Source organism: Protomyctophum bolini, assembly GCF_963924005.1.
Source record: "Protomyctophum bolini genome assembly, chromosome: 1".
In the NCBI taxonomy this organism is placed as follows: Eukaryota; Metazoa; Chordata; class Actinopteri; order Myctophiformes; family Myctophidae; genus Protomyctophum; species Protomyctophum bolini.
In genome coordinates this window covers 30768092-30790170 of record NC_137862.1, presented here as the reverse complement: position 1 = coordinate 30790170, position 22079 = coordinate 30768092, and the positions used below count along the sequence as shown (strand labels likewise).

The 22079-nt window shown below is 42.4% G+C and overlaps 1 protein-coding gene across 3 annotated transcripts in view; it reads right to left on the bottom strand.

The window, feature by feature from the left end:
- Positions 1-3368: 3368 nt before the first annotated feature.
- Positions 3369-22079, bottom strand: part of pacsin3 (protein kinase C and casein kinase substrate in neurons 3) — a 45392-nt gene continuing 26681 nt past the window's right edge. For 2 of the 3 annotated variants that reach the window (XM_080764846.1, XM_080764847.1), the window contains 5 exons: positions 21816-21991; positions 16841-16961; positions 12509-12648; positions 9153-9316; positions 3369-5691 (listed from right to left, as the gene is read on the bottom strand). In XM_080764846.1, the coding sequence (XP_080620972.1) occupies positions 5576-5691; positions 9153-9316; positions 12509-12648; positions 16841-16961; positions 21816-21991 (717 nt within the window). In that variant the 3' untranslated portion in view covers positions 3369-5575. The remainder of the gene's footprint in view (positions 5692-9152; positions 9317-12508; positions 12649-16840; positions 16962-21815; positions 21992-22079) is intronic. The other variant, XM_080764848.1, reaches the window with a different exon arrangement.

Here is a 22079-nt window from a genome sequence, read left to right as displayed (position 1 = left end):
ACAAGGAGCCCTTGTCAGAGCCTCAAACCCAGTACCACTGAAGGCCCACTGACCCCGATTGGAAAGAGCTAGAGTGGGGACACGCACGCTTTGATCTCGCCGCAAAGCAGGTGCCTATAGCTAGTTCGGCACCGACCCAGGTTAACTTATTTGGGCAGCCTCCCATTGGACCTCAGGTTTGCTAGCTCCATAAACATTTTAAAATCTAAATTAAAGGCCCATTTTTATATAAGGCTTTTTAACCCCCTAACAGCAGAAATGTATGCATCTATTTTTCAGTGACACTAATTAGTTGTTGCCTTTGTTGCTATAATTGCATTTTAAGCAGGTTGTGACTTTGTCTAAAAAGGTGCTATATTAATAAAAGGTATTATTATATTTACAATGGACCACATAACCTGCCAAACTCGTAAATTATAATAAAAAACATGAGTACTAGACTAATAGATCAATCATATAACATACTGTTGTATACCTATAGTCACCAGCCGACTTTGGAGAGTGTGTCCAGTCTTTAATCTTATGAAGAAACAAAATGGGGTAAATAAAGACATTAGATATAGTGAAATATATAAAACACATAATGAATTGTGACAGAAAGAAGCACAATCTTGAATACCGTTCAGAGCCTTTTAACCTTTGGTCTTTGGAGTAAGCTGATGAATAATTTGAAGCCTTTAGCACCACCATGTGGTTAATTAGCAACAATACATGATACCTGAATAACGATACTGTAGTCAAGTGCATTAAAGGTACTGTAATTCAAATATCAGCTAATTTGGGTTCTGTTGAGAGCTTGTTGCTATAGTGCTGCCTCAGACCATAGGAGCTCCACCCTATCCCCAGTTATCTTTAATGAGTGGCCCCCAGGCCCCACTGCCCCCAAACAAAAATGACCAAAACCAGAGCAGAACTCCCACCACGGAACTCAGGCAATCAATTATTACCTTTGCAACCCCTATATCAACGGCAAGTATTACCTACAAATCTGAACTAACCCTCTAAGTGCAGTACTAAATGTAGCCAACTTACTTTACACCACTGGTGTAGACCATTGATGCAGACTTTGTCTGAGGGAATTACTTATTTCTATTAATATTTCTTTAATTAATCAGGCATAAGTATATCATGAGACATTATATTCAGAATAAGCCTAAATGCAAGAATTTTTTTATGAATGATCTTTGTGTTCATATTATTGATATAGCTTATGTTATTGAGTAACAGAACTCATTCATCTTACTGACCTTAACTGTTGTAGTTGCACATGTACGGTGTATAATCTCGCTGATGCACTCAGTTTATGAGCAGCGGCCAAGCAGTGTAAACTAGCCTGGAAAACAAAAATTATTGGGTGCCCTCTTGAGCTGTTGTCGGACAAGTTTAACAAAAAAACATCCGTGGTTGAAAATGCTATCTGGATTACACCAAATTACCATAATATAAATGTTGACCTACCTTATATACACTGCTCAAAAAATTTAAGGGAACACCCAAACCCTGCAATGTAACTCCAAGTCAATCACCCTTTTGGGATATCCACCTGCCCAGGTAGGAAGCAACACTGATTGTGAATCAATTTCACCTGCTGTTGTGCAAATGGAAAAGCAACAGGTGAAAAGGGAGGCAATCTGCAAGACAACCCCTAAAAAAGGAATGGTTTTGCAGGTGGTGGCCACAGACCATTTGCCTGTCCTCATCCTTTCTGGTTGATTGTTGGTTCATTTTGCATTTTGCCAGTGCTCTCACCACTAAAGGCAGCATGAGGCGTTATTTGCAACCCACAGAAGTTGCTCAGGTAGTGCAGCTCATCCAGGATGGCACATCAATGCGCACTGTGGCAAGGAGGTTTGATGTGTCTCCCAGCACAGTGTCCAGAGCTTGGAGGAGATACCAGGAGACCTGGACAGGGCCGTAGGAGGACAACAACCCAGCGGCAGGACCGCTATCTGGCCATTTTGGCAAGGAGGAGCAGGAGGAGCACTGCCAGAGCCCTACAAAATGATCTCCAGCAGGCCACTAATGTGCAGGTTTCTGCTCAAACTGTGAGAAACAGACTCCATGAGGATGGCATGCATGCCCGACGCCCACAATTGGGGCCTGTGCTCACAGTCAGACACCGTAGAGCCCGACTGACATTTGCCAGAGAACACCGGGATTGGCAGATTCGCCACTGGCGCCCTGTGCTCTTCACAGATGAGAGCAGGTTCACACTGAGCACATGTGACAGGCGTGATAGAGTCTGGAGACGCTCTGGACAACGTTCTGCTGCCTGCAACATCCTCGAGCATGACCGGTTTGGTGGCGGGTCGGTGATGGTCTGGGGAGGCATTTCCTTGGAGGGCCGCACAGACCTCTACGTGCTAGCCAGAGGTACCATGAATGCCATTAGGTACCGGGATGAGATCCTCAGACCCATTGTCAGACCATATGCTGGTGCAGTGGGCCCTGGGTTCCTGCTTATGCATGACAATGCTCGTCCTCATGTGGCTAGAGTGTGTCAGCAGTTCCTGCATGACAAAGGCATTGATGCTATGGACTGGCCTGCTCGTTCCCCAGACCTGAATCCAATAGAGCACCTCTGGGACATCATGTCTCGTACCATCCACCGACGCCAAGTGGCACCACAGACTGTCCAAGAGTTGACTGCTGCCCTGATCCAAGTCTGGGAGGAGATCCCTCAGGAGAACATCCGTCGTCTCATTAGGAGCATGCCCAGACGTTGTAGGGAGTGCATACAGGCACGTGGAGGCCACACACACTACTGAGCCTCATTTTGAATTGTTTTGAGGAATTTCCACAGAAGTTGGATCAGCCTGTGTTCTCATTTTTCACTTTGATTTTGAGTATGATTCTGAATCCAGACTTCAATGGGTTAATGATTTTGATTTCCATTGATCATTCTTATGTTATTTTGTTGTCAACGCATCCCACTATCTAATGAATAAAGATTTTCAAGTGGAATATTTAATTCATCGAGGTCTATGTTGGGTTCTTTGGGTGTTCCCTTAATTTTTTTGGTGTGTGTGTGTGTGTGTGTGTGTGTGTGTGTGTGTGTGTGTGTGTGTGTGTGTGTGTGTGTGTGTGTGTGTGTGTGTGTGTGTGTGTGTGTGTGTGTGTGTGTGTGTGTGTGTGTGTGTGTGTGTGTGTGTGTGTGTGTGTGTGTGTGTGTGTGTGTGTGTCCCACAATATGTACAGGAAATAGGACAGCAACACAATGTTCATTTCATTTGTATGTCTTTCAACATAATGGGAAATTTCATATATTATAATTTTATAATATATATACAGGTACATAGTATACACTAGGCATGGTTCCAGACCATGCCAGAATATTGGAAATTAAAACAAAATTAGTGACAATGAAATGGGCGTGTCTTGTTTTCTTTATTATTATTATCAGTTCTACATGGGTAGCTCTCGCTGTGGGCAGGAATGTACAGTTTCTGCAGGAGGGGGACTAGAATTCTTTCCCATGACACACACAACTTAAGGACCCTAGCTAGGGACAAAACAAATTCCCTAAAATAGGAGATATAATCTTTTTACTAAAACATGAAAACTGAAAAGCTGACATCTTTTGGACAAAACATGAATGCTTATATTTCTGTTGAGCCTGTACAAAGCAGTTGTTCTGTTATTAAATGACCCACGAATGACCCAAATGTATACATTAGCTACTAACTCTCTTTCTCGCCCCAATTTAGTGATTCGTTTAAAGAAAATATTAAATTATTTAAAAATAGAAATAAATTAGGAAGTAAATAAAACGTGTGATTGAATGTAATATCTCTAATCTTACAAAGAACATTTAGCTGTGGAACAGCTTATAAATGGTTTGGTTTCTGTATTAAAAAAGAAAAAGAAAAGAATCATACTATAAATCATACAGTATATATAAACGTCAACCATGGAAAACATGTCTGTAAAAAAAAGATTAACCAAAATAAATGTGAATGCTTTATCATACCTACATTTTTATATATTAAATAAAATATAAATGGCCATGTAGTTTAATCCAGTCCAACATAAGCAAGCATTTTTATGTTTCAAAGAACATGTTTCTTTTCTTACTCCCTCATATGTTTTAAGTTTTATTGGCTAATCGTGTATCGTGTACATTGTCAAAGTTGTCTGTGACCACTGTATTTAAGTAGGATATAGAGTAGACCAGTCCAGCTAACAGACTAATAGGGATGGGACGATAATCGTTTGCATTTGCCCGCAATAATTGTATCGTAGAGATCATACACTAGGATTAATTAGCTTTTGTTGAGCTGCAAATCCATTAGCACCCTCTGTTGTTGATAAAAGGGGGACCTCTGAGGGAGTGCATATGGTCCGCTCTCATTTTACTCTACACAAATCAATTTGCCAAAAATAGCAGATCTACTAGCTCACAATGAATTGTGTTGCAACGTGTTGTGAGCTTGTAGATCTGTTGTTTTTGGCGAATGTCCCCACCCCCCCAGAATAGGGATGCTGTGGATTGAAGTGTTAAGCATTATCGCAATAATATTGTTAATTGGCAATTATTTTTTGCCACAATAATCGTAACGTGTCGTTTTCATATTGTCCCATCCCTACAGACGAGACATGGGCTACATTACACCTTTGAACAATTTAAGGGCACGGACACACACACACGATTCATACACATCAGAAAGCGTTAGCTCGCTTCCTCTCTAAGGGAGCGAAAGGGACGGAGTGTCCCGTTGCGGTGCGTTGGCGTCATTGAAACGAGTTAAGTCCAATGTGTAGGAAGCTTAAGAGTTCAACATTGGTGAACTCTGACCGGCAGCCGACCAATAGGAAAATAAGTGCCGTCACTGACCCCCACTTGGCGGTCATTTCGGCAGTAGTTTTCTTTCAACCACTCCAACGAAAGTCCAACCGAACTACACACCAGAAAGGCGGCACTCTTGTCGTCACTGGCCACAACCCCGCATGACAACATGGGGAATTTACGCATCTTGGAAGTCTCCGCTTGCGTTGAGCTACGACGCACACAGTATGATGTGCATCATGTGTGAACGTGCCCTAAAACTTGCACATGCCATAGTGTTAAGGGCCAGATCGTCTTCCAGGCAGAGACAGATGTAATGTCAGCAGTTCTCCACAAGAGGGCTCAGAATCCCCAGTCAGGCAGCATTTTGGAGCTGCAAAGGACATCTCTGGATTCCTCTATTAAGGCACTGGGCTTCTCTCATTGACCTCTTCTCGCCACCTCTCCAGAAGCCGTTTCCTTCTTTTGTTCTGTAAACTACATTTAAACCAGCTTTCCTTTTTCCTGAAACATGCTGTAAATTCTGATCTGTTGACCAGAGACCGAGTATACTGCATAATAGTCTTATTGTGTGGCAAAAGAAACCCCAAAAAAAACAATGATTCACATGATGAAATCCCCAAAAATGTTGCTTGTGAAATGTTGAGTGACATTTATCACTGCCAATCACTGAGCTCATCCTAGTTTCATGTAGGGGTACATGTTGTCGGTAACAAGCACGTTGCGACTGGTCCTGGCATCAAGAGTCTTGCAAACAATTGGTTGGGTGCAGCAGAGGAGTGCGAGTCATCAGGACGTGACAGCTTGGGCGTAGTTGGCGGGGTAGAGGCCCACCTTGCCACTGCTGAGCTGTCCTTTACACCAGCCCTGCTCATCCTCCTCTCCCATCTTCAGTAGCTCCTCTCCTGGACATAGGTACACACAGGGGAGAGGAGATGGGGGGAGAGAAGACACCATAGGAGAGATTTTGAGAAGAGAGAGAGATGAGAAGAAACAGGGAGATAAGAGATGAGGATAATATTGTGCCATTTAATAATAGATTGCATGAGAAACAATTATTCTTAAATAATGACTCAAGTGAGAACTGGGCTGGTTAACTTACCATTGTGCAATACCAAGAATGATGAGCCTGTGAACGTGCTATTGTGACCATTTGAAATCTTACACAGCTAATTTATACTGTTAACTAAACATGACACTGCATAGATTATGTTAGGTACTCTAGGCGAAACTCCAATTCTGCACCTAATACACATATTTTGTATTCCTTTGGTTTAATATTGCTTTGAAGAGACGTTTTGCTTACTGTATACTTCCCATCAAGCTACTTGAATCCTTTTCATTCTGTCTGATGCCTATTACCACTAATTGCAAAGGCAGTTAAGTCTCCCAGCTAAAACAACTCGTAACACACTCACTCTTCCTTTGAAAGAACAACAAAAATGAGTTTGTCACTATTGTGATGACAAACTGCAGAGAATTTGCTGTGAGGTGTCGTTGTTACCTATGCCTGGATTTGCCATCGCTGCAGCCAACCTGTGGCTCTTGATTACGTAGTTATATTTCAACTTTTAAACTGTTTAGTTTCCGATTTAATGCTCAAAACATTATGCGATTTTAAAAAGGTAGTTACAATTATTCACTTTTCCTGTAATATTTTCACCACTGTGCATTTGATATTGTATTTGGATTTATTAATTGTGGATTTTATATAGGCATATTAATTAATATATCTCTATTAACACTATTGGCAACACATCTCCAGACGTTTTTAAAGACCCCCGTAGGGGACATTAAGACGTCTGGGGACGTCTTAATGTCTTTTTTTAATGACCGTATTAAACCGGATTGCTAAAAAAAAAGTTTAGTTTGTTTTTTTGCTTGGCCATTCCCTCGTCAGCGCTCCTAGACATGTGAACAAACACTATTTCTGAATGACTGAGACCTTTTGTAAAGTAATCGCTTCTGGAAAATAACAGAAGACATATAACACATTATTGTCTGCTGTGTTGCTTTTCGATGTGTACACACTGTGTAATTGTACAGAGTGTGCACATTGAAAACCAAGTGATTCGAAAACAACCTGTGACATGTCTTCTTTTATATTCCTGAAACGATTACATGACAAAGGTCTCAATTGTTCAGAAATAATGTTTGTTATGAGCTGGTCTAGCCGGGATCATTCATTGAACTTCCGGTGCGAGATTTGCCTCCCATGAAAGTGGCATGGCGCAGCCCAGTCACGTGACCATGACCTCTCCTTCTCTAAGCTTCCTTGGTTTACGGCCCGACTGCACTGTCTCTTTACTTTAAATCTACGGCGCTCTCCATGGTCATCATTTCTGACTTAACTAATCATCTTATTTGGAATATAAACCCTTCTAGAGAGAGGTGAGATGTGACAGCGCCAAGTAGTAATGGAAGATTATACTTCGCGGTTTTGGGGAGAAATGGAAGGTGGGGCTTTTCAGAATAAAATCTGCCTCGTCTGCTGGGCAATCTAGCGCCTTTATTCTGAAAACAAGAAAATAGCTCACTGGAAGTGTTAAAAGGCAAGTTGTGGTCCTCCAGTGTGAGCTCAAGGTAGCTCCAGTCCGCAGCTGCGCCCGATGGGAGAGCTCTCAGGCGAGTAATAGGCAAACGCTTGTGTCCTCTGATTGGCCAATCCTTGACTGTCTCTACTGTACTTTTGATCACAAAATGTTTCTAATCACATTTTTCTTGTTACCGATCCTGGCAGTTTTGTTTTGTAGCCCAGCTACCATTGGAAATTCTGATGGCTGCTTCTTCGCTTTAAGTAATGCTCAAAATGATAAGGTATCCTGTAAGAAAGTCATGATCTGATGAAGTGAAATTGTGTGTTAGAACAACAATGATGGCATTGCAAAGAAAGTCATCTCTAAATGCTGATCTATTTGTTGGATGTGTTGCCATTTGGAATATTATACAGACAATGGTGCTTTGAAAAAACTAATAAAGGCAGGTTTTCACCAAAAGATTGGCAGACATTTGACAGAATGGGTTAACCAACTGAAACTTTATAACATCAGAGCCAACAGAAAATGCTATTCACAAAACCAATTTTAGCTAATATGCCGATGAGCAATGTGAGTTTGTAATCACAGATTATCCTAAGATAATCAATAGTGTTAAGAAGAAGTGCCAGAAAAGGCCATTTTGACATTTAAAAATGGGTTTTGAATGTAAAGATATCCCCTGAATCAGGACAATAAACATTCAAAACAGATCTACCGTAGATTCCAACAAGAACGCTCCTGGGAGTTCCTCAGAGGGTGTGGTTGGAATTGACCAAACCTCTTATGAACTTATGAAGTTGATACAATTTAAACTTGGAGCAAAATGGAATGGAAAGATGAATAAAAGCATTTTCCCAGAATCATTTCTTCTGAACTCAAGTCAGCATTCACTTGGTGAAACCAAAGATTGGTCTGGCCATTTGAAGCTTGAATTGAAGCTGGAACCAAAATGCTTTTATTCTTAACTGAAACTAGTAAACAATTACAACTATTGCCAAGTTGGTAATTCAACACACTTGTCTGGACTGTGTACAGTACAGTGCAAACAACTACAGTGGAGTTAAGAACTACATATGAGAGCCACATGCAAAAACAGGCAGAATCTAGTGTGCGCTTATTGGATAGAGCAATTTGTATGCTCAAAGATCTGGTGTATTAAATTACTGATTTATCAACACTGTCAGTGTGCAACTCCTTGAAATCAAACGGTTATACATTTATATAACAAAGTATACAAATGTCTCATCCCCGTGACACAGTCTACATACTGTATAACAAACCATCACCACATTTACGCCAACGTTATCTATCCACTATCACGTAAATAATGTTATAATAGTGCGAATTGAGTCAATCAATGTGAAACCTTTTTTTGTGAATGTGAGATGCATTACAGCAACGATTGAGACTATGAACACGGTACTTTTCAGATAGAACAAAATGGTGATGGCTGGTGAGTAAGGACAGTAAAGATTCTTCTGTTAATTTGTCACTTCATTATCGATCAACGATGGGCAGCAATCTGTCAGATCATTTATATTTTTGAGCCCCTATAATGTCTGGCTTTCGGGAAATTACGTCATATGGCAGCCACGTCTATGGATTTTTTTAGTTTAGAGCACTTTAAACAAACAGCCAAGTCTATGGACATTTAATGTGTATTTAGAGCATTAAACGTGACGTCATGTGGAAGCCAAGTCTATGGACTTTTAATGTTTGTTTAGAGTACAATGTTTGTTTCAAGGAGTGAGGTGCCCCTCACTTCACACGAGTGTGAAGCAATCTGTGCAGGGTGCGGTTGAGTGTTAAGCATTAGTATGGATTAATACCTGCTTTAAAGCTGAGCTCATCGGCCTCCGTGCCTGTGTAATCATACAGCGTGCGGACGCGCACCGCCTCTACCTGCTCCTGCTCCTCGTCGTCCACACCATTGAGCGCCAACACCTGCTTGGGGCTGTCCTCGTCTGACCACTCTGATGAATAGTCCTTCACCCTGGAAAGCGGCAGACAGACACACAGAGGCGTGAGTGAGGCCACAGGCGAGTGCTCAGGGATTCAGCACCATGTTAAAGCAGTACGCCAGAAGAGGCCGTGGTTTAATGTGGATTTGATCACGGGTAAGAGGCGCGGTAAATCATGGACATGCGTGGCTTATTGCTTCTCTAAAATGGTTATAAATATGGCAACATGAAAATCGCAAACACATCCCAGTTGCAAATGACTATATAGGCATTTAGCAGACGCTCTTAATCTAGAGTGATTTACAGTAAACATGCTACAAATTACAAAACTGTTTTTTACAATTTTACTACAAGACTAAATAGCCCAGCGACTGACAGCACAAACCAGTGTGAAGGCAAAGCTAATAGAAGGTACTGGAGCACACAAAGTGTTATGCGTTCCTGATCTGATACGTGAAGGCGGACGGCAGACTATATTTTTTTATCCTTTATTTACCCAGGGTAGTAGCTGAGCACAAGTGCTCATTTTCAGCAATGCCCTGCACATAGAGAGACACACACACACACACACACACACACACACACACACACACACACACACACACACACACACACACACACACACACACACACACACACACACACACACACACACACACACACACACACACGAGCTGACCAGTACAACCTCAGTCTTATACTGTTGGCTGAGTGATGACAATCACTTCCCAACCCAGATTTTTCCTGCCTGTCCGGGGAATCGAACCGGCAACCTTTCGGCAACAAGGGGGCGCTCCTTTATAAAATTATAAAATAAAATGCCCAATATGGCTGAGGGCTTCTTTTCTCTCTTTCTCTGATGATCTTCTACCGCCAGCAGAGGGCAGCACCATGGCAGTTTACTTACTGAGATGATATGACATATGGTTCACAACAGAGTGACAGAAGTTAACATTAAGAAACATCAGACTTCTATGTATCACCATTGGGAAAATAAACACCAAACTCATTTGGTGGCAAACAGTTGTAATGACCATTACAAGGAGATTGTATGTGATGCATGGCCAGTTGTAATGACCATTACAAGGAGATTGTATGTGATGCATGGCCAGTTGTAATGACCATTACAAGGAGATTGTATGTGATGCATGGCCAATAGTCACACAGTTGTAATGACCATTACAAGGAGATTGTTTGCTCCCTTAAAGTCCCTTTGTTCATATCTATCTCATAAAAATCCAAAAACGTCAAGTGAATGTAGTATTCATTAATACCTCCACTGAGACTTTCAAACAGTACTGGTTTTTGGTCTCAATGCAGATGGAAACACTTTTAGTTTAACGACTAGGCCTGGAACCTATCTGGGTAGTAAAAGAAGACAAAGCTGCTGGCTCATCAGTAGCCACGTTTTAAAGTGTATGTTGATCATCTAAAGTCTAAAGTGTATTTTCATCATCTAACTGTGTTGCATAGAAAGGCCAACAGACGTAGATGAATATGCTCGACAAATGATATGTGAACGGGAAAGGCGAAGAGAAAGTAGAAATAGTAAAAATGTAGTGTACAAAATCCAAATGTAACTACTAACTGTACATCTGTGCATCAAAGTTAAATGAACAGCACAGATCGCCACAGAAAGAGTCACAGTGACGAGCTGTGATGGTGTCTTGAGAGCCACTGATGGGAGACCCATAAGGATGTGTTGCCAACGGTCTCAATGAATGGGACTCCATGGGGACTGGGGAGGCAACGCTGTTAATGGGACTTCCGTGGTGTGGGACTGTGGTGGGAGGTGACTCCTTGTAGAAGCACAGTTCAAATACAGTACGCACACACATACGTGAGGGACACTTCCAAGGAGAGAACAGGCACATCCATATACTCACTGTGCACACACATAAGAACAGGCACATCCATATTCTGCACTCACTGTGCACACACATTAGCTGAGTCTGCAATTTGGCCAGTAATTAAATGTGTACCATGCACAGAATGGAATGAAAACTCCTCAGGGTGGCTGGGATAGAACAACAAGACTCAAGACTAAACACACACACACACACACACACACACACACACACACACACACACACACACACACACACACACACACACACACACACACACACACACACACACACACACACACACACACACACACACACACACACACACACACACACACACACACACACACACACACACACACACACACATATACAGATAATTGTAGTCTACAACTATTTAGTCTGGTCTGAACAGCCCACGGGTGCATACTGTAAAATTAAAGGAAAACAAGTGTGTGTGTGTGTGTGTGTGTGTGTGTGTGTGTGTGTGTGTGTGTGTGTGTGTGTGTGCTCTCGTGTGTGTGTGTGTGTGTGTGTGTGTGTGTGTGTGTGTGTGTGTGTGTGAGAGAGCACGTGCAAGGGTACTCTGAAGGTTGCTCTTTTACACACTGACCCCCCACAAAGCATGTCTAGTGTCTTGTTTGTACAACTAAGTCACTCATTGCTCGTCCTCCAGATCCTGTGAGGGTCTGGGTAAATTCATGATCTATAGATCCTGTGAGGGTAAATTCATGATCTATAGATCCTGTGAGGGTAAATTCATGATCTATAGATCCTGTGAGGGTAAATTCATGATCTGCTCTGGCCCATTAAGACCCGAGGCCGACTATACAAATGCCTTCTAAGTCATGTAGTTAGCTCAAAGCTCGCCACTTCATGGTTCATGGTCGTATGAACGCTTCAACAGATGGACGAGCGAGGTTGGTGTCCTGGGTTGCAGGACTGGGAGGGTTAGGGTGACAGGACTGGGAGGGTTAGGGTTAGGGTGACAGGACTGGGAGGGTTAGGGTGACAGGACTGGGAGGGTTAGGGTGACAGGACTGGGAGGGTTAGAGTGACAGGACTGTGAGGGTTAGGGTTAGGGTGACAGGACTGGGAGGGTTAGGGTGACAGGACTGTGAGGGTTAGGGTGACAGGACTGTGAGGGTTAGAGTGACAGGACTGGGAGGGTTAAGGTGACAGGACTGGGAGGGTTAGGGTGACAGGACTGGGAGGGTTAGAGTGACAGGACTGGGAGGGTTAGAGTGACAGGACTGGGAGGGTTAGAGTGACAGGACTGGGAGGGTTAGGGTTAGAGTGACAGGACTGGGAGGGTTAGGGTTAGGGTGACAGGACTGGGAGGGTTAGGGTGACAGGACTGGGAGGGTTAGGGTGTACCTGACAGTGTCCTGGGTGACAGGACTGGGCGGAGCCTCCTCTCCAGAGGGGACGATGTTAGTGAGGGTGACCACGTTCTGCTCCTCGTGGCCCGACTTCTCCTTCTTGCTGATGGAGTGGCTGGCCTCAGGAGACCACTCCTAGACAGACAGACAGACAGACAGGCAGGCAGGCAGGCAGGCAGACAGACAGACAGACAGACAGACAGACAGACAGACAGACAGACAGACAGACAGACAGACAGACAGACAGACAGACAGACAGACAGACAGACAGACAGACACTGTAAAACAGAGACCACTCCTAATGTTCACCATACGTATGTTCATCATAATGTTCCACACTAACATTATGATGTTAGTGTGGAATACTTATGATGAATTGAAAATAGTGGACCCTGATGTAAACAAGTCATGTGCTTTTCATGATTTCGTCCACAAAGTAGCATTTTTTTATTGTACTGTGGGGACTGTTGGCTGGGAGGAGGAGTAGGACTAAGGCCTTATACGTTCTCTCTGGGGACTGTTGGCTGATGAATGAATATCAGTCAAAAAACACTTGAAATAGACACTCATGCTTTGTATTGGCTTTCGTTTGAAATGTACCCATTCTACACATACTGTGAAATAACAATTTCAATCAATCAAGAAAAGTGATTCTAGAGTGGCTGACCTCTGGAGACACTCCTAGGCCACTTTTAAACGACAAAGTCCTGTTGTGTTCAGCCTTTACACGGAGACACAGCAGTGACTGAAAACGCTGTAGTGTGCATGCCAGGTGGCTAGGTGGCGCACTGCCAGATAGACCAGGCAGGCATGCATAGAACCACTTAAGTTCTACTTCCTATCACATGGCTGTTTGTTTACATCATGGTTTACATTCACCATCGCTAGTCGCTACATTTGTATTCATAGGATCAGTGGGGCAAGGGAGCGTTTGCTCATTCTAGGAACTCCAAATATCGCCTACGGCTCTGTACCAATTTAATTAACATAAGCATTGTGAGCCCACGTGAGCCATGATGTTTTGCGGATTCACCATTTTGCCCGTTTACATGGAGACGGGAGAAGACAGCATTTTCGAAGGCTGAATAGACCCCCATTTGGTACAATTGTTGTCTCCACCATGGGCCGAAGGCATGGGGAGAGAGTATGTTTTGCACTACGTCCGTGTGTGTGTGTGTGTGTGTGTGTGTGTGTGTGTGTGTGTGTGTGTGTGTGTGTCCATCCGTCAGTCCGTCACCAGCTAATCTCTGGCCACAACCTGACCTGCCCTGGTGGAGACCTGTGCCACTTTTTCTAGTTTATTTTCTTTCTTTTTTTTTATATATCCCTGGGACACCCCATCTACACAGTAAAATCTTCAGCGTTAATCTAACTCTGAGAGCATAAACCAGACACAAAAAGTATAAACATATACTATGCAGAAGACTCCTCTCTCTCTATGACATCCTATTTCACTGTAACGCAGTGTCCTAGCCTGGGGTGTAAATAATCTAACAATGAACTCGGCCCACTAGACGAGGCCACACCTAGACAAAACAAAAGACACTTCCCTCCATGCTCACACACCTCTGACACACCGTAATAACAGGGTGCCGACAGGCAGCACTAGCTGTGCAGGGATAGAGTTACCGCATGGTCAGTCTGGAGCACAAAGACATACTGGCCTGTGTGTGCGTGCATGTGTGTGTGCGTGTGTGTGTGTGTGTGTGCGTAGAAGGGGGTGCAGGGACAATAGTTCTGTGTGTGCAACTGTGGAGTTTTGTGGGAATGCCAGGAGATTCCTAAGAGGACAGAGGATATCTACTTCTCTCTGTCTGTGTTACCAGATTGTGAGAGAAATAAGCAGCTAGGTCTATGAAAACAAGCCCAAAATAATAGACTAGTAGGCACTAGTAAGCCGATCTACAACCTCACTACACGTCGCAAAAATCTTAGGAAAAAAATAACAAATGTGGAATACACACACACACACACAGTGCAACACACACACACACAATAACTAAACTCCTCTCTCTCGATCCCTCCCTCTCAGTCTCTCTCCCTCTTCCTCTCTCTCTGTAACTCTACTTTATCTTGTAATTTGGTATCTCTGTTACAGTCTTCTTTTGTCAAAACCGCAAGCCCTTTTCTATTAGCGCTTTGTCTTTAAAACTGTGTGTTAAAAAAAACAAAAAACACAGTTTTTTCTCTGCCAGTCTGTCTCCAATAACTATTTCCACTAGACAGTTCCCTCTCTCCCTTGCTGTAATTATGCATATTATGTCATTGACTCTTCCCTTCTTTGCCAGGCCAGATCAGCAGTTCCCATGGAGGGAGGCTGAGGTCTGCCTATCCCTAAACAGGGACTGTCTCTGGTCCCCTGTGCAGTTCTAGCCACACGCAAACACACTTATACAACATGCTTGCTCATGTCAGAATCCTCAACCGGATTCAACTGGGATTCAGGATTGCACTTGCAGTGGTTATGAATGAATTCTGTATGCAATATAATCAGTATTCTTTAATATTCTGCTTCTTCTTCATATGCGTGAACCTGCCAGGACATCTCAACACCCACTTTTATTCCCAACAGACTTGTTTGATTACCACATGGACGATAATTCCATGTGGCTCACGTGGTGGGAATCCGCTCGGTCCATTAAGCCGAAACTCCACCGCAGCCATCGGGCGTCGCGTCAACGTCAACACAGGGAATGTATCTTTTTTTAATCAATGAAGGGAGCTCCACTCAGTCTACTGAATTGCGCTGCGTTGCAATCGCCCCGGTTCATGCTTTGACCGCGTACATTCCGTACAAACGCAACCCAACACAATAGGTGGAGCTTTGGCGTTAGTCCGACAACGTGGCTATGTGTGCGGTTGGGGTCAGTAATGGGGTGAGTCGTACCGACACGCCCCACTGGACCCCCCTCACAGTACCCCGAAAATATTACAAACCAATTGGAGCCCAACCCACTGATTCAATAACGACTAAATTATTGTCGATCATCGTTTTGACGGCACATTATTGCGACGTCGCGTAGGTCCGACTCGCCCATTACAAACCCTATCCAGCCACGTAGTCAGAGTAACAGGATGTCGGAGTATTGTGTGTGGCCTAGTCTAACTGTAATGTGAGGAGCATCATGTAATAATACTCAACACACACACCTACAGCTTACCGTACTGCCCACCCACACTCATACATAACACAAAGCGACAGCTCGCCAGGCAAACAATATACACGATTGTATCTCTATTATGAGTCGACCATTCAGCGATCAGACGTGTTCTAGGACAAACAGACACAATGATCCTGTTTCCTAGAGCTACAGTAGGTATCAGGAGAGATGCCTGCATGTAATCAGTGGCCGAGGAGGTTTTGCCTGAATAAAAAAATATTCTCTGCATTTCTGCATCCCAATTCCAATGTCGTCATCATATATGGCCTTTATTTTATGTGTGCAAGAAACTGGGCCCACTCACACATTTGTGATGGCATTTACAGGCAAAGGGTATGGCTATGGAGTATCAATGGTGCTAATCATGTTTCTCTCACAAACAGGGACATTTATTTTTGTCTTTGTCTCTGTGATGAGACGAAATTGTCTCATCACAGTGTTTTGAAGAAATTGTAGTGGAGAGTGACAGGAAACAGGTAGAGAGAGACATGGAGTAGCACGCAGCAAAGGTTGTCGGGCTTGAGAATGGAGAGATTGCTAAATTGTATGCTAATTAGTCAGGCCGGCCCAGATAGGGAAGGGCCTTCATTTTCAGGCCCATTGCGAACTCTATACACGAATAGAAGGGGCGAAAACATAACCCCGGGGATAAAAAGACAGCATGAAACATATCAGGGAGGTACTTCCTTTGCCTACTTGCAGCATACACAAGAAATATGGCAATAATCAATCGAATTGTTTGCGTTTGTGAGATTAGCCCTGGACAGACATACACACATAATAGACACTATATGTAGGGAGTACAATATAGGAATATATTTCCACTAGCAGCTGAACAAACCTTGCTGCTGTACTGTATGTGTGCGAGTGTCTTTGGCTCATTCTGTCATCAAACATTCCAGAGCCCACTCTGAGCTCCCTATTACACAACAGGGCATTCACTGGCACCCTGTTTAAAATGCACTCCCTCTGTCTCTCATACATAGACACACACACACACACCTCCTCCCCTGCTTGTTCAGTATTCCTGCACTTCATAGTACACGTGTAAATATGAATGAATTCATTTATTGGGAAGAATCCCATCAAAAACCTAAATGTGTTTGTGAGGATACAATTGATGCCTGTGTTTTGTGTGTTTACTGCATGTGGGCATTTGACCGTACCTCAAACTGGGGCCAGTTCATGCTCATGCCGGGTCCGTGGGTGTTCCTCCACCACCTAAGGTCCTCCACATCATTGGCCAAATTGATGGTCTGACCCAGGTCTTGGTATAGGGCCGTGAACCTAGTGGACACATTCATTAATAATTAATAATAATTGATGGTCTGACCCAGGTCTTGGTATAGGGCCGTGAACCTAGTGGACACATTCATTAATAATTAATAATAATTGATGGTCTGACCCAGGTCTTGGTATAGGGCCGTGAACCTAGTGGACACATTCATTAATAATTAATAATAATTGATGGTCTGACCCAGGTCTTGGTATAGGGCCGTGAACCTAGTGGACACATTCATTAATAATTAATAATAATTGATGGTCTGACCCAGGTCTTGGTATAGGGCCGTGAACCTAGTGGACACATTCATTAATAATTAATAATAATTGATGGTCTGACCCAGGTCTTGGTATAGGGCCGTGAACCTAGTGGACACATTCATTAATAATTAATAATTAATAATAATTGATGGTCTGACCCAGGTCTTGGTATAGGGCCGTGAACCTAGTGGACACATTAATTCATGCCAGTCATGAGGTGTGGTGCAATTCAGGCATCATTCTTTTCAACATCATAAACCTAAACTCATTAATTAACATTTACAAATGTACAAACAATACTTGGCAAAAACTGTGTGTTGAACCGTAGCAGAGTGCTACGGTACACTAGATGAATCTTGCGTCCACAATGATGTGCTCAGTGGTGCTCAAACATGTTCATTATACGCCCAAAATGATATGTATTTAGACATTGACCGCCATCTCAGGATATTTTGTTCCATATACAGTATATATATATATATATATATCACCCATTCTTGAGATAAGGGACAAAACTTTTTTCAAACTGGATTTTTTTTTTTTTTTAAGATACATTCAAATCAAATAGATGTATTTGTAGACACAGGTCTCAACTACCAATCTTGAGAAGGAACAGGTTTTTCGCATAACATTTCTTTCTAAAATGGGACATTTATGCACTTAATACCTGATTCATGTCAACTCCGTCAGACACACTAAAATCCCTTTTAATTGAATTTTATCATTTCAACAATAATATAAAGTCCTCAGTTATCTTATAATGGCTTTCAGTAATCAAGTTAAGTAATACAAATCTTTTAATATTATTTTATTCCAATATCACACTATTATGAAATATCCAATTTCTCAAAACCGTCATTTCAACCTTTATTTTCAATATTATAACATGAAAACCATGTAAAAAAAAAAAAAAATCATCATTACGTATCATTTCAGTTGGTGTTTCAATACATAAGCACAAAAATTTTCTATTTCCTTGGAAATTAACAAAAACATCACGGGACGAACGTCTGACGGAGTTGACGAACATCTGACGGAGTTGACAAGTTTAACTGATTTAGGTTCTAGACCACCTAGGATCTTGATTCTGGTGACTAATCTCACATTTTCAAGGATGAGGAATACAGTGGTACTATTTAGATTTGCCCTGTGAACATGGTAGACATTTTTCAAAATGGCCGCCAACTTTCTGTTATTTCCCAATAACTCAAGTTCTACACCACCTAGGATCTTGATTCTGGTGACTAATCATACATTTTCAAGGGTGAGGAATACAGTTGTACTATTTAGATTTATCCTGTGACCATGGATGGTAGACATTTAAAAAAATGGTGGACCTGCTATTATTTTACCAATTTACTCAGGGAATATTATCAGAATAATATAAAATCTGTGAATACATTTCTTACCAAGAATTTTCTTCACCAATGTTTGTAAAGGTGTCTACTAACATATCCCACATGTTTGACAGCTGCTGAAAGTTGGGTACCATCAACAACCAATATAAGGCTAAATGTTCTAAATTTCATTATGCTTTAAGTAGCATGTGGCATGTCAAACTAGGGGCTTTTCATGATTCTGGATCCATTCCAAGCATTAGTTTTGCACAAAAAACACTACGTTGGCTAAAAACGGCCATAGCCATCATCACAGATGTGATGAGGTCAGCACATGTCGGCACATTTGGGCAAGTGGCTATGGCCAAACTAGGGGGTCTATGGCCAAACTAGGGGTCAAACTCCTTGGGCTAAATTCGGTGAGGTGAACAGTGAGCAGTGAACAGTGAGCGAAAGACTGAAGACAGAAGATTTGGCTTCAGGACCATCAGGCAGGATGTGCAGACACTGAAGGCATCAGTGTCTTTCTCTGTGTCCCCAGCATGTTAACCAAAGCAATGTTACCAAATCAAAGGAGCCTTCACCTCATGTCACCTGGGGCTGGGTGAGCAATCGTATCCTGTATCTAAACTCACAACTAAATACAGACACTTGGCCAGACTGCCGTTTGAAAGGGTCAAACCCCTCATCCTGATTGGGGAAGACCACCCCACCTAATCACACCAACCGAACAAGTGAGGTTGGGGCCTCCAGGTGGGCCAGCAGCCATCTGCACAAGACTGGGCTGGACCCTGCAGGAAAGCAATCTCCAGCCAAGACAATGTAAGTTGACTATAACAGAGCCCCAGAACACAGAGCTCAGGAGAAGGATGGAGAAACACTGGCAGGAGGCCACCAAGATACAATGCCCCAGAGACCCAGAGTGTGCCACCACTGGCAGTAAGGAGATCAACTGCTGCAGCAAAGATGTCATGAAAGGCAAGTCTCCACCAAAAAAAACCTGAACCTAATCGGGGTGTCAAGAGAACAAAGTTTCTCCCCCACAGTTCCCTGCAGTGGCCAGTGAAGTCAAACTGTGCATCTGTACCTGAAAGGGGAAAGTCAAAGGCCAGAAAGCCCACCTCCTTTTAATGTCCTGTCAGTAGAAACTCAACCTGCACCTGAAATAAGCCCTTACCTCTCCCAGAGAAAGTTCATCCTTGAAAATGTAATGATTAGTCGCCAGAATCAAGATCCTTGGTGGTCTAAAACTTGAGTTATTGGTAAAATAACAGCAGGTTGGTGGTCATTTTGAAAAACAATGGCTGCCATGGTCACAGGACAAATCTAAATAGTACCACTGTATTTCTCATCTTTTAAAATGTATGATTCGTCGCCAAAATCAAGATCCTAGGTGGTCTAAAACTTGAGTTATTGTAAAATAACAGCAGGTGGCGGCCATTTTGAAAAAAAAAAGGCTGCTATGGTCACAGGACAAATCTAAATATTACCAATGTACCCCACATCCTTGAAAATGTATGATTAGTCACCAGAATCAAGATCCTAGGTGGTGTAGAACTTGAGTTATTGTAAAATAACAGCAGGTGGCGGCCATTTTGAAAAATGGCTGCCATGGTCACAGGGAAAGTCTAAATTGTACCACTGTATCCCTCATCCTTGAAAATGAGGTCTTAGTCACCAGAATCAAGATCCTAGGTGGTGTAGAACTTGAGTTATTGTAAAATAACATCAGGTGGCGGCTCTTTTGTAATATGGCTGCCATGGTCACCACGAGACAAATCTGTGATGGCCCCATAGCCAAAAATGTTCCTTAAGGCATGCTGTTTTAGGAACACTTTTGTCAACTCCGTCAGATACACGTCAACTCCGTCAGACACAAAATCTGACGGAGTTGACGTCTGACGGAGTTGACAAAATGGCATTTGTTTTCATCTTAACCCTCTTTAGTACAATGTAGCCATTTTGTTTTTGCTTAATTTTGTTAGCTAAACCTAACCCCTAAACTAAAATAATAAACATTATTTTGGAATTCTTAACAAAGATCATAAAAATGTGCAGACGGAGTTGACATGTAAAAGCTGTGACCACATTGTTATCAACATTGTTTGTTTAAAATATCAAACAATTGAATGCTTGTCAGACCAGGTACTCCACTGTTGCAACAAATATAAATGGGACTTGGAAAAGGAGTCTTCAGGCTAAATCTGTCGACAATATTTTCTGATTAATTTAAGACTTTTAAAAAAACCTGACGGAGTTGACGGAGACTTGGGACGAACATTTGATATGAGATATTTAATAGAAAATATAAATTAAAATTAACTGTGTATATTATTTGCTATGTTGTTGACAATCTACTTTAATTTAGTATGTATATTTATGTGATTGTGACAGTATTAGACACTTTTTTGGCAGTTTGAAATTGTGGCCACTTGCTGGGGACAGGCTAAATACAGGCCTTTTTGGGTACAGGGCCTGCTTTTAACTAATTCAGATGGAATATGAAAACAATTATAATGAAATTAAGGGCATAATAATACACAACTGTATTACACTTAACTTTGCAAGTGCTTTTATTTTTATGAATTAATTAATTTTTTACATAAAATAAGGCTCTTATGTGTGGGACATGTTTTTTCCACTTTTGTCCCTCATCTCAAGAATGAGTGATATATATATATATATATATATATACACACACACACACAAACTAGCCACCAATTTCTTCCAGAGGCATTCCTGAATTAACGTTCACATCAAAGCATTCCCATATATAAGCAGATAACAGTAACTGTGCTTAAAAAGGCTGATATCAAAGCGTGGGTAAATTCCACTTGTTATTTGAACAGTGGTACTGCCATGCCTTTCTGATCTGCCTTACCATGGTAACTATGAATTGTTTAAACATCACAGGAGAGGACGAGAGGTCGATAGTTAATGGACAACTATACAAGTAGAACATTTACTTCTGTGTACACAAAGCTACAGACACAAGTATGCACAAACGCATTGTGTTACTGTATGCCCGAGTACACAGACAGACAAACACACTTAGATTCAACGATATGCCATTTTTGAAAGACTATGACCAAGCCCATGGCTAAATAGCTCACTCTCGTGCGAGTGTGTGCGTGTGCGTGTCCGTGCATGTGCGTGTGGTGTGCGTGTTTTAGGACGATCATGCAAAAAATATTTGCGATTAGACGATTATGTAATAATTGTGGCAGGCCTAGTGTATGCGTATTCTATTAGTGTGTCGTACCCATCTTTGCAGGACAGGTTGAGGTGCTTGTGGATGTCCAGGAGGACCTCTTTGAAGAAGCAGAGCCGCTTGCGCTCTGCCTCCTGGGTGAGGTCAAACACCTGCTCCATGTCCTCCATATATCGAGGGTTGCAGCGGTTCAACTCCTCCAGGGCCTTCTCATAAAGCTCCTTAGCCTGGAGGACACACACACACACACACACACACACACAGTTTATTTGAGGAGCCCAGAGCAACGTACTGCTGCTCCCTCCCAGTACGACA